Raw genomic sequence first — 20866 nt, 5'->3', positions numbered from 1 at the left:
GGACTGTTTTCCCTGGAGCATCGGAGGCTGAGGGGTGACCTTATAGAGGTTTATAAAATTATGAGGGGCATGGATAGGATAAAAGACAAGGTCTTTTCGCTGGGGTGGGTGAGTCCAGAACTAGAGGGCATAGGTTTAGGGTGAGAGGGGAAAGATATAAAAGAGACCTAAGGGGCAACTTTTTCACACAGAGGGTGGTACGTGTATGGAATGAGCTGCCAGAGGAAGTGGTGGAGGCTGGTACAATTACAACATTTAAGAGGAATTTGGATGGGTATATGAATAGGAAGGGTTTGGAGGGATATGGGCCAGGTGCTGGCAAATGGGACGAGAAAAATTTAGAATATCTAGTTGGCATAGCTGAGTTGGACCGAAGGGTCTGTTTCTACGCTGTACATCTGTATGACTGTATCCTTTGGGGTGTAAATCACGTTATTTGTCCTGTCCTCAGCTTTGTTTTAGGGCATGAGTTTTGTAAAACCGAGCTGATGTAATTTCCTCTCTTCTCCCTCAGGGAGTTAAACCGCTCTGATTCTGAATCCTCCATTTCTCAGTCCAGTGATCAGCAACGTCTTGCCAATCCTTCGGGGTCTCCCAGTGCCCTCCTACACAGCTCTGGATCCAGGTCTGCGCCATCCAAGCCTACCTCCCTCCTCAGACTGACAGAAGAGAGCACTGCGAGCGTGAGTGTGGTGTCAGACTCCAACATCCCCAGCCCGAATGGCAGCAGCAGCAGTAAACAGGCTGACTCGCTGAGCAGCATGTGTTCTGAGAGCATATCAGATAGTCCTGTGACCGGTAGGAAGCCTTACCCCAATCGGGGCCTGGAGAAGTCAGCTAGTCTGGGCGAGATCCACCGCGGCACGGAGGGTTTGGTCCTCAGCCCCTCTGAATCCTCGCGCTCGCTCAGCCCCACATCCACCGACCCTGAGCCCACCGTGACCGACACCAAAAACGGCATTAAGGGAACCAAAATCCCTCAGCTGTCCTCAAAAAAGTCTCCAGTGGAGGAGGACAGCACGTCAACAGGTGAGGAGACTGAGCCCAACCCTGGCAAAAAGAAACCAGGATTTAAGCTGTTCAAGAAAAAGAACAAATAAGTCGAGTTGGCCTGGGGAGCTGGCCTTTTCCAAGCAGGAGGTCTGCACACAACTGAACTGAACTGAGAAAACATGTAGACACCCAGCACTTCAGGGACTCAGTTTATCCTTTGGTCAAGCTTTTTACTAGAGCTCTTTGTCCCCAGGGAGTGGATTTTATTTAATCTTATTTATTTTACAGACTGGGGTTCCTCATTTCTAAGCTTCTCCCAAGTTGATGAAGAAGGGGAACTGTGAGGAGCTTCCTGCTTTTTGGGACATCTCTCTCTATCCTGCTGCATGCGTTGTTTCCCAGTGCCTGAACTGTATCAGGGCAGCATGCACTCGCATTGCTTCTGCAAAAAAAAATTACATATTTTCAAAAGGTTTCTGTGGAAGGTTTGAAAACCTTAAGGTTTGAAGATGTGGAGAAGTTTGATGTATCTTCTCCAAAGGTCTGAGTTACAAAGCTTGTAAATGACTCAGTATGACTGTACCTTTAATAAGTGACTGGGGATGGGAGTCACGTCTATCACAGAGGCCAGTGCTTTCCTTTCTGTCCATTTGCTAATGTTGGTTTGCCAGTGAGTGGCTTGCACATGCAGTGGCTGTGTGCAGACACACTTGGTTGAATAGTTGGTCTCTGATTAAAAGTGGATGTGTCCAGTCAGGGATGCTGGGGCTGATCATTGATTGTGCACCGTACATTGAAGCAGGTTGACCTGCCCAAGCAGAGTCCAGGGAAAGGTGACTGACCCAGTCTGCTGCACTTACAGAGCACACCCCCTTCCATGACCTTCCCACCCGTCCACCGCCATCGCGCTGATGGCCCACTCTGAGAAACCTTGGGCCCAGCCTGAAAACAAGACAAGCAGTGCCTTCACTCTTTCTAGCCCTTGCTACTCCCTCTCTAATCCTCACTCTATTGTTCATCTCACTCCATCCCCCCTCTCCCCATGTTAATCTTTTTGAACCTTCACTCCCTGACTGGGATTACTCTCTCGAACCCTCCATGTTGTTAATCTCACTTTAACCCTCAATGCTGTCACTGTTACTCTTCTGCTGCTGTTGTGCTAATAACCTCTGACCCTTTCTCCCTGACTTGTTAATTTAAGCACTTTGAAGATATTATCTGAGTGACTCTCTTGAATATCCCTCATGTGTGACTATTCCTGATATACACAAACTGTGGGTTATGTGTGCTACTCCCTCTTCCTGATGGCTGCTGGATGTTTAAAGCTGGCTGTGATGGGTTGTGTCCCAGATCTCCAAGTTCTGTCATAGAATTAGTTTCTCCTCCTGAGACTGTACTCATTAACTTAAAATGATTCTGCTGTGACTGAACTGCATTCAGAATGTGGGCATTGTTATCCTGAACTCCGCAGGTAGTTGGGAGATTCTGGTTCCTGTCGAGATTCTCAGTCGAGAAGGTGTAGACTGTACTCATGTCTCACTGTGACATTACAATCTTCAGCACTCCTAGCTGGACATAAACCCATGAGCGGTACTCACTTTTACTAGAGTTTGTCTTTGAAATGAGCTGTTGGTTTCCTGGGGCTCGGTTGATAGTGTTAACCCTGGTGTGTGCACCTGTATCCCCGTGTCTGTCTGTGCATCTGTGTGTGTTACACTACTGAGGCTACACCAGCCACAGAGTATGTCAGTGTAGACAGTACCCCTGTAATGGGTGTACGCAATCTATCCTGGGCTATGTTTGGCGATTGTTCTGTTATTGAGGCTGTGGGCATCAATGAGCTGAAAAACTGACTCTCAGCTTCTGAAAGTCTCCACGTTCAGAGAGCCGGTCATAAGGTTGGTTTGGGCTCAACCCTGACTTAGAACTAGGTGTTTCTAATCATGTATCAAGAACTTTGACTTTAAATTGTGAGCGCAGGATGCCTTTGATGGTTAGAGACTGAGTCAGACAGACAGCCAGACAGGCTCAGTGTAGTGTAGTGTGAGAAAAGGGAGTAGAACTGCATTCAGCTCTGAGTGTGCAAACTGAAAAAACTGTGTGGGCACATGTGTTTGTGCATGTGGGCGTGTGCGTGTGGGCACGTGTCTGTGTGCGTGGGCACGTGTATCTGCGTGGGTACGTGTGTGTGTGTGGGCATGTATGTCTGTGTGTGGGGGCACATGTCCCTGTGGGTGCATGTGTCTGTGTGCATGGGCGCATGTGTGTGCACGCATGAGCGCGTAGGCGTGGGGGCACATGTCCCTGTGGGTGCATGTGTCTGTGTGCGTGGGCACGTGTGCGCGCGTGGGCACGTGTGTCTGTGTGCGCGCATGGGCGCGTGTGTCTATGCGTGGGCGCGTGTGTCTATGCGTGGGCGCGTGTGTTTGTGCGTGGGCGCGTGTGTCTGTGCGTGGGCGCGTGTGTCTGTATGGGCACGTGTCAGTGTGTGTCTGTGTGCGTGGGCACGTGTGTCTGTGTCTGTGCGTGGGCGCATGTGTCTGTGCGTGGGCATGTGTGTCTGTGTGCGCGTAGGCGCGTGTGTGCCTGTGTGCGCGTAGGCGCGTGTGTGCCTGTGTGCGTGTAGGCGCGTGTGTATGTGCGCACGCTTAGGCACAGGTGTCTGTGCGTGCGTGGGCGAGTGTGTGGGTGCATGTCTGTGTGTGCGCGGACATGTGTGTGGGCGCGTGTGTCTCTGTGTGGGTGCGTGTCTATGTGTGCGCGCATGTCTGTGTGGGGGTGCGCGTGTATCTGTGTGCGTGCGTGGGCGCGTGTGCCTGAGTGTGCGTGCGTGGGCGCGTGTGTCTGTGTGCGCGTGCGTGGGCGCGTGTGTCTGTGTGCGTGTGCGCGTGTGCCTGAGTGCGCGTGCGTCTGTGCGCGAGTGCGTGGGCGCATGTGTCTGTGTGCGCGGGCGTGTGTGTCTGTGGGCACGTGTGTCTGAGTGTGCGTGCGTGGGCGCGTGTGCCTGAATGTGCGTGCGTGGGTGCGTGTGTCTGTGGGCGCGTGTGTCTGTGTGTGCGTTCGTGGGCGCATGTGTCTGTGCGTGCGTGGGCGCGTGTGTCTGTGTGTGCGTGCGTGGGCGCGTGTGTCTGTGTCTGCGTGCGTGGGCGCGTGTATCTGTGTGTGCGTGTGTCTGTGTGTGCGTGCGTGGGCGCATGTGTCTGTGTATGCATGCGTGGGCGCGTGTGTCTGTGCGTGCGTGGGCGCGTGTGTCTGTGTGTGCGTGGGCGCGTGTGTCTGTCTGCGTGCATGAGCGCGTGTGTGTGGGTGTGTGCGTGGGCGGGTGTGTCTGTGTGTGCGTGGGCGTGTGCGTGGGCGGGTGTGTGTGAGTGCGTGTGTCTGTGTGCATGCGTGGACACGTGTGTGCGTGCGTGGGCGCGTGTGTCTGTGTGTGCGTGCGTGGGCGCGTGTGTCTGTGTGTGCGTGCGTGGGCGCGTGTGTCTGTGTGTGCGTGCGTGGGCGCGTGTGTCTGTGTGTGTGGGCGTGTGTGCCTGAGTGTGCGTGCGTGGGCGCGTGTGCCTGAGTGTGCGTGCGTGGGCGTGTGTGTCTGTGTGCGGGCGCGTGTGCCTGAATGTGCGTGCGTGGGCGCGTGTGTCTGTGTCTGTGTGCGTGTGTCTGTGTTGCGTGCGTGGGCGCGTGTGTCTGTGTGCGTGCATGGGCTCGTGTGTCTGTGGGCGTGTGTGTCTGTGTGTGCGTTCGTGGGCGCGTGTGTCTGTGTCTGCGTGCGTGGGCGCGTGTGTCTGTGTGTGCGTGCGTGGGTGCATGTGTCTGTGGGCGTGTGCGTGGGCGCGTGTGTCTGTGGGTGTGTGCGTGGGCGCGTGTGTCTGTGGGTGTGTGCGTGGGCGGGTGTGTCTGTGTATGCGTGCATGTGTCTGTGTGTGAGTGCGTGGGCGCGTGTGTCTGTGTGTGCGTGCGTGGGCGCGTGTGTCTGTGTGCGTGGGCGCGTGTGTCTGTGTGTGCATGCGTGGGCGTGTATGCCTGAGTGTGCGTGCATGGGCGCGTGTGCCTGAATGTGCGTGCGTGGGCGCGTGTGTCTGTGTCTGTGTGCGTGGGCGCGTGTGTCTGTGTCTGCGTGCGTGGGCGCATGTGTGCGTGCGTGCGTGGGCGCGTGTGTCTGCATGGGTGCGTGTGTGGGCGTGTGTCTGTGTGCGCGTGCGTGGGCGCGTGTGTCTGTGTGCGTGTGCGCGTGTGCCTGAGTGCGCGTGTGCCTGAGTGCGCGTGCGTCTGTGCGCGAGTGCGTGGGCGCATGTGTCTGTGTGCGCGGGCGTGTGTGTCTGTGGGCACGTGTGTCTGAGTGTGCGTGCGTGGGCGCGTGTGCCTGAATGTGCGTGCGTGGGTGCGTGTGTCTGTGGGCGCGTGTGTCTGTGTGTGCGTTCGTGGGCGCATGTGTCTGTGTGTGCGTGCGTGGGCGCGTGTGTCTGTGTGTGCGTGCGTGGGCGCGTGTGTCTGTCTGCGTGCGTGGGCGCGTGTATCTGTGTGTGCGTGTGTCTGTGTGTGCGTGCGTGGGCGCATGTGTCTGTGTATGCATGCGTGGGCGCGTGTGTCTGTGTGTGCGTGGGCGCGTGTGTCTGTGTGTGCGTGGGCGCGTGTGTCTGTCTGCGTGCATGAGCGCGTGTGTGTGGGTGTGTGCGTGGGCGGGTGTGTGTGCGTGGGCGTGTGCGTGGGCGGGTGTGTCTGTGTGTGCGTGCGTGTGTGTGAGTGCGTGTGTCTGTGTGCATGCGTGGACACGTGTGTGCGTGCGTGGGCGCGTGTGTCTGTGTGCGTGCGTGGGCGCGTGTGTCTGTGTGCGTGGGCGCGTGTGTCTGTGTCTGTGTGCGTGGGCGCGTGTGTCTGTGTGTGCGTGCGTGGGCGCGTGTGTCTGTGTGTGCGTGCGTGGGCGCGTGCGTGGGCGTGTGTGCCTGAGTGCGTGCGTGGGCGCGTGTGCCTGAGTGTGCGTGCGTGGGCGTGTGTGTCTGTGTGCGGGCACGTGTGCCTGAATGTGCGTGCGTGGGCGCGTGTGTCTGTGTCTGTGTCTGTGTGCGTGTGTCTGTGTTGCGTGCGTGGGCGCGTGTGTCTGTGTGCGTGCATGGGCTCGTGTGTCTGTGGGCGTGTGTGTCTGTGTGTGCGTTCGTGGGCGCGTGTGTCTGTGTCTGCGTGCGTGGGCGCGTGTGTCTGTGTGTGCGTGCGTGGGTGCATGTGTCTGTGGGCACGTGTGTGTGTGCGTGCGTGGGCGCGTGTGTCTGTGGGTGTGTGCGTGGGCGCGTGTGTCTGTGTGTCTGTGGGTGTGTGCGTGGGCGGGTGTGTCTGTGTATGCGTGCATGTGTCTGTGTGTGAGTGCGTGGGCGCGTGTGTCTGTGTGCATGCATGGACGTGTGTGTGTGCATGCGTGGGCGCGTATGCCTGAGTGTGCGTGCATGGGCGCGTGTGCCTGAATGTGCGTGCGTGGGCGCGTGTGTCTGCATGGGTACGTGTGTGGGCGTGTGTCTGTATGTGCGTGCGTGGGCGCGTGTGTCTGTATGTGCGTGCGTGGGCGCGTGTGTGTGTGTGTGTGTGGGCGCGTGTGTCTGTGTGTGTGTGTGTGGGCGCGTGTGTCTGTGTGTGTGTGTGTGTGTGGGCGCGTGTGTCTGTGTGTGTGTGTGGGCGCGTGTGGATAACGGAGTTCACCTAATACATCCTGTGCATTTTGTTGAGTTTTATCAAACTTTGTTCTTTAAGAAACCCTTGCTGCCCGGCTCAGGCCGCGCTCTGGGAAGCGGTCAGTGCAGGGTCTGGCTCAGGCTGCGCTCTGGGAAGCGGTCAGTGCAGGGTCTGGCTCAGGCCGCGCTCTGGGAAGCGGTCAGTGCAGGGTCTGGCTCAGGCTGCGCTCTGGGAAGCGGTCAGTGCAGGGTCTGGCTCAGGCTGCGCTCTGGGAAGCGGTCAGTGCAGGGTCTGGCTCAGGCCGCGCTCTGGGAAGCGGTCAGTGCAGGGTCTGGCTCAGGCTGCGCTCTGGGAAGCGGTCAGTGCAGTGTCTGGCTCAGGCGCGCTCTGGGAAGCGGTCAGTGCAGTGTCTGGCTCAGGCCGCGCTCTGGGAAGCGGTCAGTGCAGTGTCTGGATCAGGCCGCGCTCTGGGAAGCGGTCAGTGCAGGGTCTGGCTCAGGCTGCGCTCTGGCCAATGTTAATTTTGGAGATGTTGCTGGGAATATATCCTGAGTAATGACCATCAATTGGCTGTTGGTCAGTCAGTACCCAAAAATGCTCGATCAGTATTTGATCTTTGTGCCAAACCTGTTCAGTGTTGGAAAGTGTCTTTTACAGAATTACATTCAGCTTTTGTGGATGGGAGTATTTACACTGCTGTGTTAACAATCAGCCCCAGTCCTCCCTCTCTGTCTCACACACACATTTGCACTTCATCCCTCCCTCCCTCACTCTCTCCCTCCATCCCTCCCTCGATAGGTGATTGATAATTCAGGGGTGGTCACCCTCAGTTGTGGCCTGTTAGCTGTGTGTCAGTGTATGCTGCAGGTGGTAACTGTGCACGTACTGCTCTCGATAACAGTAAGTACTTTCCTATCATCTGTGTAAGCCCACCCCAGTCTATTCTGTATCCCCACCCCCCCACCCTCTACCTCCTGCCCCAGTGTTGCCCAGTTCTCCCCATTTCCTTTACTCAGTGTTTAATGAAGTAGCAAGGGCAGTGATAAACCTTCTCCATCCTTCACGTGATCTTCCCACTGTCCCCCCTCCATTCCCCAACATTCCCACTCTCCATCTACCATGCCTGCCACCCATGCAGGCTGTCCATCTCTGCCCCACTGTGGTGGCCTCTCCTCTCTCCCTCCCACAGGCAGTACTCCTCCCCCCCCCCCCACCGTCCCATGTTCTCTGTTTCCAGCTCCCCCGCCCCCACCATTCCCCCTGGTCCTGGCTTGCTCAGTGATGTTGGAGAGATGCACAGACTCTCCTTGGTGTTAGGGGAGGTCTGTTTGTTTCCTGTCCAGTTCTCCCTGTGTGTCTGTGCCATTGGGGAAGGTTGAAACTGCTCGGAAATGGCGTTAGTGACAAGGAGCTCCTGGCCATGATTTCCCTGTGAACCCTTCCCCCATTACAAACTGATCATTGATATCTTGTGTCTGTGCTCTGTGTGTGTGTGTGTGGGGCATGCTTATGGCTCCAGGGGCCTGCCTTTTAATGCAGTGACACTGTGTGTAATGTTATAGGCTGATCAGCTTCTCAACAACCAACTTTCTATTTTTTATATAAAGGGAATGTAGGTTTTTTTTGTAGATAATGATGAATTTGATTCTGGGTTCAGTGTTGGATACTGTGAACATTTAATGTGTATTGGGTTGAAATGGTCTGGCCAGCTTAAGTATGTAGCTGTTAGCAAAGACCATTATCCCTGTAGGTACTGGCACCATCTGGAAAACTAACACAGCTCTCGCGGGCGCGCTCTCTCTCTCTCTCTCTCTCTCTCTCTCTCTCTCTCTCTCTCTCGCTCACTCGCTCACTCGCTCGCACTGTCTCTCTCTCTCTCTCTCTCTCTCTCTCTCTCACTCAGATGCGCACACACTCTCTCTCTCTCTCTCTCTCTCTCTCACTCTCACACACTCACTCACTCCGGTGTGTGGTTTGGTTCAGATACTGTTCATCTGACCCACCCTGGGAAGGTTTGATGGGGGATAGTGTAGAGGGAGCATAACTTTCAGTTTAACAAATAGAAGAATCTTTACTCTGTATCTCACCCCGTGCTGTCTCTGTCCTGGGAGTGTTTGGTGGGGACAGTGTAGAGGGAGCTTTACTCTGTATCCAATCCCGTGCTGTCCCTGTCCTGGGAGTGTTTGATGGGGACAGTGTAGAGGGAGCTTTACTCTGTATTCCACCCTGTGCTGTCCCTGTCCCTGGGAGTGTTTGATGTGGACAGTGTAGAGGGAGCTTTACTCTGTATCTAACCCCGTGCTGTCCCTGTCCTGGGAGTGTTTGATGGGGACAGTGTAGAGGGAGCTTTACTCCGTATCTAATCCATGCTGTCCCTGTTTGAGGTTACCTTACAGCACAGGTCAAAGATCCTTGGGTCTTGAACGTATTCTCAGGCTGTCTCAAAATACAAGGTTGTTCACCTGAGAACCTTCCACAAATCTGGGCTCTGAGCCACCATTGGGTGATTGTACTGTTTTCTGATGTGTGTTGGGTAAGTGAAGCCAGTATTTACTGAGGCTCCAAGTGTTTCTGTTAATATCTCAGTGATGCACGCTGTATCAGCCTATCTGTCCCCTTCGCCCTCCCAAACCCCTTTCGGTATTGCATGTTTGGGGAGCATGCCCACCTCAGTATAGTCCGGCTGTTCCTTCCTCCCTGCTGTCTGCAGCTTGGCTCACTGTGCTGTTCCTGGCTATAAGGACAATGTGATGATGACGTGGAAGGTTCTGTACACTGGCAAAGGGCAGCCAGTTACTCAGGAGTATGCAAGAGCTGAATGAGGAATTGACGAATGACTGGATTGTGGAGATGCCACAGGGGCCTTTGCACAGTCCAGGGACTGTGATTTCTCTCAGCACTGTTCTCCTGCAGGGTCTTCTCCAGGTCCATGGCTGCAAGGCAAGGCTGGGGATCTTCCCTCCAGTTGGGTGAACTGTGGGGGCTGGTCGGGGCCTGTTTCTGAGGATTGTGTGTGATGGTGCATTTGGGGACTGCTTCCTGAGGCTGATGTTTGTACAGCCGAGCTAAATCACCACCAGCTTTTGCTGCGTTGTTACCCAATCTTCATATCTGTGTTCAATTTCCCCTGTGCTTTGTTATGAAGAGAAAGGAAAGTCTTTGTAAAATGAAATACAAGTATAATGTACGAAATCTTTCACTTTATTGGCAACAAATGCATGGAAGCAATAAATTGATCAAATGTGAAGCTGCTCCTGGATGACTCGCTGTATTTTGTTCCCTCGGGATGTTCATTCACCATTATCTTCCTTTCATGGTCTCTGGGTCAGAGTGACCCGGAGTGACCCCTCTGTATCTCCAGTCTGGGTCAGAGTGACCCACAATGACCCCTCTGTATCCCCAGTCTGGGTCAGAGTGACCCGGAGTGACCCCTTTGTACCCTCCCTCTCTGGGTCAGAGTGACCCGGAGTGACCCCTTTGTACCCTCCCTCTCTGGGTCAGAGTGACCCACAGTGACCCCTCTGTACCCTCCCTCTCTGGGTCAGAGTGACCCGGAGTGACCCCTCTGTACCCTCCCTCTCTGGGTCAGAGTGACCCGGAGTGACCCCTCTGTACCCTCCCTCTCTGGGTCAGAGTGACCCCTCTGTACCCTCCCTCTCTGGGTCAGAGTGACCCGGAGTGACCCCTCTGTACCCTCCCTCTCTGGGTCAGAGTGACCCCTCTATATCTGGTGTTTTCTCTCTGTCCCTTTTGGTCCTGTTTGCCAGAGTGCTGTGTTCCCGGCTGCTCCCACCCACCCGACAGACTCAGAGTGGCATCTCCTGATGGCTCCCAGTTCCTGCAGATCCTGAGACAATCAATTCAAATAATTCCTCAGGATCAGCTCCCTCACCAAAACAGTAAAATGATTCCACCTACTAATCTGTGCCTCCCAATCTAGTACGTGTTTTAATCTCGTCCCTGTCCAGTTATCAATATTTGGTATTAGACCTTTCCTCCTTTGGTGATGTGTTCTCTCTCTGTCTATTACTAAGAGCACTACTGCGTCCCAAATATGAAGTTGCAGCTTCTGGAAACTGAAATAAAAACATGAAATGTCAGTATCGGGTGGGGATTGCTGAGGAAGGGGACAGTTTATCACGTTGTTTTGTCAGAAAGAGCAGTGAGTGGGGAGCGCTGTGTTATTCAGTCTGTGAAAAGTGGGCTGTCCTCCTTGAGGTCAGAAGTGGGAATGTTCGCTAAAGTTTATAAAATGTGGGAACAGGAGTAGGCCATTCAGCCCATCAAGTCCATCCCACCATTCAAAGAGATCACGGCTGATCTGATCATCCCCAAATCCACTTTCCTGCCTTTTCCCATGATCCTCAATTCCCTTACTGAGTAAAAATCTGTCTGTCTCAGCCCCGAATTTCCTTAATGACCCAGCCTTGACAGCGCTCTGTGATGAAAAATTCATTACACTGAGAAGAAATTCCTCATGTTTTAAATCCTCATTCTGTGGCCTCTTATTTTAGTCTGCCTCGTCCCCACCCCAGGAGGACTCTCCTTTCTCTATCAAGTTTGTCAATCTCCTTTAACATAGACCTCAAAAAATTCTCCCCTCCTTCTTCTAAATACCAGAGAGTATGGGTCCTAGCTTCTCAATATCTCTTCACAAGACAAGCCCCTCATCCCTGGAATTAATCGAGTGAACCTCCTCTGAATGGTTTCCAATACAATTACATCCCTCCCCAAGTAAGGGGATCAGTATTGTATTGCAGTACTACAGGGGTGGTGTCCCCAAAGCCTTACAGCAATACCTCCCACACTCTCATTACTCAATAACACGCTTAATGACCCGGCCCCAACAGCCCTTTACATTAAAGGATTTCACAGATTCACTGCCCTCTGACAAATTCCACCTCATCTTCAATGGGTGACCGCTTATTCTGAGATGATTTCTCTTCCAAGGCTAGCCTCCAAGAGGAAACACCTTTTCCACACCTACCCTGACAATTCCCCGAAGAATTTTGTATATTTCAGTAATGTCACCTCTCATTCTTCCAAACTCCAACATGCACAGGCTCATCAGACAGTTCCTTCCTTACCTGGGATCAGCCGAGGGAACCTTCTCTGAACTGCTAATGATGCCAGTCTATCTTTCTTTCGATACGGTGCCCATGACTGTTTACAGTTTTCCAACTGTGCTCTGACTTGTGCCTTATATAGTTTTTGAAAAACCTCACTATTTTTATGCTCCATTCTCTTTGAAATAAGAGATTGCATTCAGCACCACTCCCACCTCCTCCGATACCAAAGCAGTCTATATTCAAATGCAACAACATCAATATCCAGGCTTGGGCTGACACGTGGTAAGTAATGTTCTCACTAAACAAATGCCAGGCAATGAACATCATTAACAATACAATCTAACCACTGCCACTTGACGGTCAATGGTATCAGTATTCGCTGAATCCCCCACTATTGACATCCTGGAAGCTACCATTGCCCAGAAATTGAATTAGATACTTTGACTAGCAGCAACTCGAGGGGAAGTTTCTCGTTGGTCACATTCTGAATAAATTGTAAGATTATAGAAGGAAAAAGATTTTAATGGGACCTGAGGGGCAACTTTCTCAGAGGGTGGTTCATGTGTGGAATGAACTGCCAGAAGAACTGGTAGATGCAGGAACTTACATCGTTTAAAAGACCATTGGACAGATACATGGATAGGAAAGGTCGAGAGGGCTGCAGACAACTGGGATTAGTTTTGGGAACCTTGGCATGGATGGGTTGGACCAAAGGGTCTGTTTCTGTGCTGTCAAACTTTAAGGCTAGTCATAGAAATACAATATTGTGGCTACAAAAACACATCAGAGACTAGTAATACAGCAACAAATCACTCACTCCTATCAGCCTGATACTGTGGACTGAGCCTCCGACAATGTGGCAGTCCCTCAGCACTGACCCTCGGAGTGGGGGGGAAGGAGGGGAGAGGAGTCATCATCACCTTCATCATCTCTGGCTGTTTGCAGCTTCAACACCAAAGGAGCTGAGATCTGAGGAATGAATCATTAACAATCACTTCCATCTCACTCCTATCAGCTGTTAGTTCTCTAGTGGTAGAGGTAAAGGGGCAGGTATTGCACCTTCTACGATTGTATGGAAAGGTGCGTGTGTGATGGGAGAGGTGTTAGGTTTGATGGAGGAGTGCACTAGGTTGTCCCGGAGGGAACGATCTCTGCAGAATGCAGACAGGGGGAGGGAAGGGAAGAGGTGTTTAGGGGTGGCGTCATGTTGGAGTTGGCGAAAATGGCGGAGGATTATTCTTTGCATGTGAAGGCTGGCGGGGTGAACAGTCTGACATAGTCATACTCGTGGAATCATACCTTAGAGACAATGTCCCAGACCCCACCATCACCTTCCCTGGATATGTCCTGTCCCAGGGACAGCACAGTGGGGTACAGTCAGGAGGGAGTTTCCCAGGAGTCCTCAACATTGACCCCAGACCCATGAAGTCTCATGGCTTCAGGTTAAACATGAGCAAGGAAACCTCCTGCTGATTACCCCGTACAGTTCTTCCTCAGCTGATGATTCAGTACTCCTACATATTGAACAACACTTAGAGGAAGCACTGAGGATGGCAAGGGCACAGAATGTCCTCTAGGTGGGGTGTGGTGGGGCAGGGTTCAATATCCCACCAAGAATGGCTCAGTAGCAGTATTACTGATGGAGCTGATCAGGTCCTAAAGGACATTGCTGCCGGACGGGGTGTGTGGCAGGTGGTGAGGGAAAAACATACCTGACCTTACTCCTTACCAATTGTACTCCAACACAGTCTGTAACCTCATGGTCCAGCAGGAGGGCATGCCAGGGGCAGTGCCAGGCAGACCTGAAGGTGAGAGGTCAACCTGATGAAGCCACCAAACAGGATAGTTACTTGCTAAACAACACAAGCAGCAAGTGATAGAGCTAGGGCTCCCACAACCAATGGATCAGACCTAAGCGCTGCAGTCCTGCCACATCCAGTCGGGAATGGTGGTGGACAATTAAACAACTCACTGGAGGAGGAGGTGGTTCCACAAATATCCCCATCCTCAATGATGAAAGAGCCCAGCATATCAGGGCAAAAGATAAGGCTGCAGCATTTGTAACAAACTTCAGTCAGAAATGCCGAGTGGATGATCCATCTCAGCCTCCTCCAGTGGTCCCCAGCATCACAGGCACCAGGCTCCAGCCAATTCAATTCACTTTAAATGACATCAAGAAACGGCTGGAGTCACTGGATACTGCAAAGCTTACGGGCCCTATTCCAGCAATAGGACTGAAGACGTGTGCTCCAGAACCTGCCACTCCCCGAGCCAAGCTGTTCCAGTCCAGTTACAACACTGGCCTCTACCTGAAATGTGGAAAATTATCCAGGTATGTCTTGTACATAAATAGCGGGACAAATCCAACCCATTACCACCCCATCAGTCTCCTCTCGATCATGAGTAAAGTGATGGAAGATGTCACCAACAGGGCTATCCAGCAGCACCTGCTCAGCAATAACCTGCTCAGTGACGCCCAGTTTGGATTCCCCCAGGGTCACTCAGCTCCTGACCTCATTCCAGCCTTGGGTCAAAGATGGACAAAAGAGCTGAATTCCAGAGGGGAGGGGAGAGGGACAGCCCTTCACATCAAGGCTACATTCAACCGAGTGTGGCATCAAGGAGCCCTGGCAACACTGAAATCAATAGGTATCAGGGGGCAAACTCTCCACTGGTTAGAGTCATACCTGACACATTAAGGAGATGGTTGTGGTTGTTGGAGGTCAGTCACCTCAGCTCCAGGACATCTCTGCAGGAGTTCCTCAGGATAGTGTCCTAGGCCCAACCATCTTCAGCTGCTTCATCAATGACCTTCCCTCCATCAGAGGGTCAGGAGTGGGGATGGTCACCGATGATTGCACACAATGTTCAGCACCATTCGGGACTCTTCAGATACTGAAGCAGTACATGGCCAAATGTAATAAGATCCACTTAATATCCAGGCTTGGGCTGACGAGTCACAAGTAACTTTCACGCCATACAAATGCCAGTTTATGACCATCTCTGATAAGAGACAAGTTAATCACTGTCTCTTGACATTCAATGGTGTCACCATCACTGAATCCCCCACTGTCAACATCTTGGAGTTACCATTGACCAGAAACTCAACTGGACTCACCATATAAACACAGCAGCTACAAGACCAGGTCAAAGGCTGGGAATCCCGCAGCGAGTAACTCACCTCCTGACTCCCCAAAGCCTGTCCACGATCTACAAGGCACAAGTCAGGAGTAGGATGAAATACTCCCTGTCAGGACAAAACAGCCACTTGATCGACACCACATCCACAAACATCCACCCCCACCACTGATGCTCAGTAGCAGCAGTGTGTACCATCTACAAGATGCACTGCAGAAATTCACCAAAGATCCTCAGGCAGCTCCTTCCAAACCCATGACCACTTCCATCAAGAAGGACAAGGGCAGCAGATACATGGGAACACCACCCACTGCAAGTTCCCCTCCAAGCCACTCACCATCCTGACTTGGAAATATAACACAGAATGGAAACAGACCCTTCAGCCAAACCAGTCCATGATGACCAGGTGTCCCAAACTAAACTAGTCCCATTTGCCTGTTTTTGGCCTATATCCCTCTAAACCTTTCCTGTCCATGTACCTATCCAAATGTCTTTGAATTCTTCCCCTGGCAGTTATTTCATACACACAGCATCCTGTGTGTGAAAAAATCCCTCAGGTCCTTTTTAAATCTTTCTTTTCTCACCTTAAAACTATATCCCTAGTTTTGAAATCCCCCACCCTGGGGATACTCATCCTATCTATGCCCTCAGGATTTTATAAACCTCTATAAGATTACCCCTCAGCCTCCTGTGATCCAGGGAAAAGCACCAGCCTCTCCTAATAACTGAAACCCAGTAACATCCTTGTAATATTTTCTGAATCCTCTTCAGTTTAATAATATCCTTCGTATAGCAGGGCAATCAGAATTGGACACCGTACTCCAGAAGTTGCCTTACCAACATCCTGTACAGCTGTAACGTGACGTCCTAACCTCTGTACTCAATGCTCTGACCAGTGGAGACAAGTATGATAAAGGCCTTCACCACTACCCTGCCAACCTGTGATGCCACATTCAAGGAGTTATGTACCTGTGGCCTCTAACTCTCTGTTCAACAACACTCCACAGGATCCTAACACAAGCTGTATAAGTCCTGCCCTGGTTTGTCTTCCCAAAAAGAATGTATTTATCCAAATTAAACTTCATCTGCCATTCCCCAGCAATGTTCCTTAAGTGTTGCTGGGTCAAAATCCTGGAATTCCCTCCCTAAGGGCATTGTGGGGTCAACCCACAGCACATGGACTGCAGCGGTTCAAGAAGGCAGCTCACCCCCACCTTCTCAAGGGGCAACTAGGGACGGGTAATAAAAAACACACTCGCTCAGTCAGCAACACCAGGATCCAAGGGATTCACAATGTGATGGGTACCTCAGTGTTATCATTGTAGTGGTTTAATATATAGAGCAGAGCCCAAGGATTGTCTGTTGAATACCAAATGTGAACTCGCCAATGTTTCTTAAATTGGATAAAGATGTTGCAGGATTGAAATGAATGCAGTTCCAAAGAGCCAAAGAGGTGAGTGCAAGATGAACTGGGATGGAACTGGGACTTGGTGTGAACTGGGATAATGGCAACTGGGTTCAGACAAGCTGCAGTATCCAAGGGAGTGGAATATGAACCCAGGTCCAAGGGGCTCGGAGAGACACGGCCAGTCTCACTGCCTGCTCCTGCACTGTTCAAACCAAAAAACCATTGAACTGTGTGATAAATGTGTTGAACTCTCTTTTCCATTTAGGTAATGGACAGGGTGAGAGCTCTCTCTTAAACCAGTAATTGGCTGCTTTTAAATCATCAAAGCCAGTTTTCCAAGCTTTGTTCAGGAGACACAAGTAAGTAACTTCCACCTTCAAATACACAAATGACAGGGGGGTGGGGGGGAAGGTGGAAGATCTGACTGTGAAATCACCCCTCTGCCCCCACTCCTGCATGTTTGATGGGGACAGTGTAGAGGGAGCTTTACTCTGTATCTAGTCCTAGGAGTCTGGGGGAGGGGGTTTCTGGGCATTGCGTCTCGGGGAATCCTCTACTGGGTAAACTTTATGAATTTTATGACTGATTGGGGGGATTAATGAGAGCAGGTGCATGAGGAAAGGGAGAGTGAGTGGGACAGGTCATTGCAAGCTGTCCAAGGTCCTGTTTATCTGAGGTTGTGTTTGAGTCTGCCTGACCTTGGTGACTGAGGCAGGTGAAGGTGCTGGGACTGACTGACTGTGTCACGTGGTGCTGGGATCGCATGGACAGTGACTGTGGTGGAGTCATCACCCACAGCTTTAACACTGACACCATGATAGGGAGGGGGGTCCGAGAGGGGGGGGGGGCAGTGAGAGCAGCCAGCATCGGTCACTGTCCCTGACCTCACAATCACCCAAAGACAGACAGAGGCAGAGACAGACGGGGGTGGGGGCAAGGAGAGTCTCACCAACACAGACACGGTTCCCAGCAACCTGTGGGCACCACCCCCAATACACGGGGGGTACCACCCCCAACACAGGATACACATGGGGGGTACTACCCCCAACACAGGACACACACAGTGGGTACCCCCCCCCACATGACAGGATACACACAGTGGGTACCACCCCCAACACAGGATACACACGGTGGGTACCCCCCCCAACACAGGACACACACAGTGGGTACCCCCCCCAACACAGGACACACACAGTGGGTACCACCCCCAACACAGGACACACACAGTGGGTACTGCCCTCAACACAGGACACACACAGTGGGTACTGCCCCCAACACCGGACACACACAGTGGGTATATACCTGCGGTATATACCTAATCCTTCCCATCGCTAAAGTAAACATAACCGAATTGTGATCACTATCACCAAAGAGCTCACCTACCTCCAAGTCTAACCCCTGGCCGGGTTCATTACCCAGTACCAAATCCAATGTGGCCTCGCCCCTTGTTGGCCTGTCTACATACTGTGTCAGGAAACCCTCCTGCACACACTGGACAAAAACTGACCCATCTAAAGCTGTTTGAATTCATGTATCGCTGGACATCAGAGTGCATCTGGGAAAATTAACAAACAGTGAAATTCATTACTGATCTTGGAGGAACCTGTTTGGGAGAGGTCACAGCACAGAAGCAGATAAGTGAATTGTTTTAAGTAGCCTACAGAAAGTCTGCAGTAATGAGTACTGTGGGTTCTTTCTTGATTATATGTTTTTTGAGATATGTCTCTTGATTAAACTAAAAATATAAGCTATAACTATTAATCTAACCAGGGGCAGTGTTTGCAGAGGAATATGACGGTGTTATTTTCTGGGTCTGTAGATTGTGAAGGAGCAAAAATGGCCTTTGCAGTGATATGTACTTCTTGTCAGATGTGGGAGTTTAAAGAGAGTTTAAGGGTTACCGCAGATTATATCTGCAATAAATGCTGTTGGATGTAAATCTTATCAAATCGAATGGATTGGTGGGAGAGACAGTTCGATGCAACAGTGTGTGATAGATGGCAGTTATACAAAAGAGGAAATGTTGCAGATACAGTCACATAGATGGGTTAACTCCAGGGAAGGTAAGAGAGGTAGGCAGTTAGTGCAGGAGTCTTCTGTAGCTATCCCCATTTCAAACAAGTATGCTGTTTTGGAAATGTAGGAGGTGATGGATACTCAGGGGAACGTAGCACGGACAGCCAAGTTTCTGGTATTGAGACCGGCTCTAATGCAACAAAGTGTATGTCGGGTTCCAAGAGATCACTTGTGTTAGGGGATTCTGTAGTCTGAGGTACAGACAGACGTTTCTGTGGCCAGCAGAGAAACAACAGAATAGTGTGTTGTTTCCCTGGTGCCAGGATCAAGGATGTCTCAGAGAGGGTGCAGAATGTTCTCACGGGGGAGAGAGGCCAGCAGGAGGTCATTGTCCACATTGGAACCAACGACATTGGAAGGGAAAAGGTTGAGATTCTGAAGGGAGATTACAGACAGTTAGGCAGAAATTTAAAAAGGAGGTCCTCAAGGGTAATAATATCTGGATTACTCCCAGTGCTATGAGCTGGTGAGGGCAGGAATAGGAGGATAGAGCAGATGAAGGCATGGCTGAGGAGCTGGTGTATGGGAGAAGGATTCACATTTTTGGATCATTGGAATCTCTTTTGGGGTAGAAGTGACCTGTACGAGAAGGACGGATTGCACCTAAATTGGAAGGGGACTAATATACTGGCAGGGAAATTTGCTGGAACTGCTTGGGAGGATTTAAACTAGTAAGGTGGGGGTGTGGGACCCAGGGAGATAGTGAGGAAAGAGATCGATCTGAGACGGGTACAGCTGAGAACAGAAGTGAATCAAACAGCCAGGGCAGGCAGGGACAAGGTAGGACTAATAAATTAAACTGCATTTATTTCAATGCAAGAGACCTTGGAGTGCAGGTTCATTGCTCCCTGAAAGTGGAGTCGCAGGTAGACAGGATAGTGAAGAAGGCGTTTGGTATGCTTTCCTTTATTGGTCAGAGTATCGAGTACAGGAGTTGGGAGGTTGTGTTGCAGCTGTACAGGATATTAGTTAGGCCACTGTTGGAATATTGCGTGCAATTCTGGTCTCCTTCCTATCGGAAAGATGTTGTGAAACTTGAAAGGGTTCAGAAAAGATTTACAAGGATGTTGCCAGGGTTGGAGGATTTGAGCTACAGGGAGAGGCTGAACAGGCTGGAGCTGTTCCCTGGAGCATTGGAGGTTGAGGGGTGGCTTTATAGAGGTTTACAAAATCATGAGGGTCATGGATAGGATAAATAGACAAAGTCTTTTCCCTGGGGTCAGGGAGTGCAGAACTAGAGGGCATAGGTTTAGGGTGAGAGGGGAAAGATATAAAAGAGACCTATGGGGCAACTTTTTCACACAGAGGGTGGTACGTGTATGGAATGAGCTGCCAGAGGAAGTGGTGGAGGCTGGTACAATTGCAACATTTAAGAGGCATTTGGATGAGTATATGAATAGGAAGGGTTTGGAGGGGTATGGGCCGGGTGCTGGCAGGTGGGACTAGATTGGGTTGGGAAATCTGGTCGGCATGGACAGGTTGGACCGAAAGGTCTGTTTCCATGCTGTACATCTCTATGACTCTATAATTTACTTGAACTATTGTATTTCCAGTCAATATTTGGAAAGTTAAAGGCCCCCATACCAACTACCCTGTTACTCTTGCTCTTATCAAGAATCATCTTTGCTGTCCTTAGTTAATATTAATCAGGAAAAGCAAGATCCCAATACTGACCACTGGGTAGCTCCATTACAGTCATTTCACCCAGCCCAAACATTACCCTATACCACTCTGTCTCTGTCTGTCTGTACATCCATCTTATGATCCTGACAGACTGACAGATGGATGAACAGACAAACAGACAGACAGACAGACCTTGTGTTTGCTGCTAATACCAGCCTGGTATCCTGAGAGTGATCTGTTTATTCCAACACTTTCTGCCTATTCCCCAATTCTCAAGGCTGTGCTGTAATTTTATTGATTAACTTCCTGTGTAGGACTTTACCAAAAGCCTGAAAATCCAAATCTCGTACCCACACTAGATCCTTTTTATCAATGTTCCAAATACCATCCAGAAAAAGATCTAACAAATTTTGTCAAACATCATTTCCCTTTAATAATCCATGTTATCCCATCCTTAATAACAATATTTTCCCAACAGCTGATATCTTACTAATGGGTAGTTTTTCCACTCTCCTTCACTCCAATCATGGAATCTCTACAATGAGGAAGCAGGCCATTCAGCCCATTGAGTCCACACTGACCCTCTGAAGAGCATCCTACCATGACCCCCACTTTACCCTATTCCCGTAGCCCTGCATTTCCCATGGCTAACACACACATCTTTGGAATGTGGGAAGGAAACTGGAGCACCCAGAGGAAACCCACACAGAGGAATTGAATTCAGGTCTCTGGGACTGGGAGGCAGCAGTGCTAACCACGGAGCCACTGTGTCACCATTACACCCAGCCCCTGCTGTGCCCCATGCTCCATGACTAATCCCATCAGCAGCATCCTTTCCAGAACTGACACAATCATGAAAGATAATCACCAATGAATCCACTTGTTCAGTTGTGACTTTATTCAA

General features: G+C 51.1%; 1 protein-coding gene across 3 annotated transcripts in view; it reads left to right on the top strand.

Moving 5' to 3' along the window:
* The window catches only part of stim1b (stromal interaction molecule 1b), a 153493-nt gene extending 143594 nt beyond the window's left edge, over nt 1-9899 (top strand). For all 3 annotated transcript variants that reach the window (XM_072576700.1, XM_072576698.1, XM_072576699.1), the window contains one exon: nt 515-9899. In XM_072576700.1, coding sequence (XP_072432801.1) covers nt 515-1100 — 586 coding nt within the window. In that variant the 3' untranslated portion in view covers nt 1101-9899. The remainder of the gene's footprint in view (nt 1-514) is intronic.
* The last annotated feature ends 10967 nt before the right edge of the window (nt 9900-20866 follow it).

This window comes from Chiloscyllium punctatum, chromosome 9 (assembly GCF_047496795.1).
Source record: "Chiloscyllium punctatum isolate Juve2018m chromosome 9, sChiPun1.3, whole genome shotgun sequence".
Taxonomy (NCBI): domain Eukaryota; kingdom Metazoa; phylum Chordata; class Chondrichthyes; order Orectolobiformes; family Hemiscylliidae; genus Chiloscyllium; species Chiloscyllium punctatum.
The sequence above is the reverse complement of the archived record's forward strand: the minus strand, read 5'-3'. Positions and strand labels throughout refer to the sequence as shown.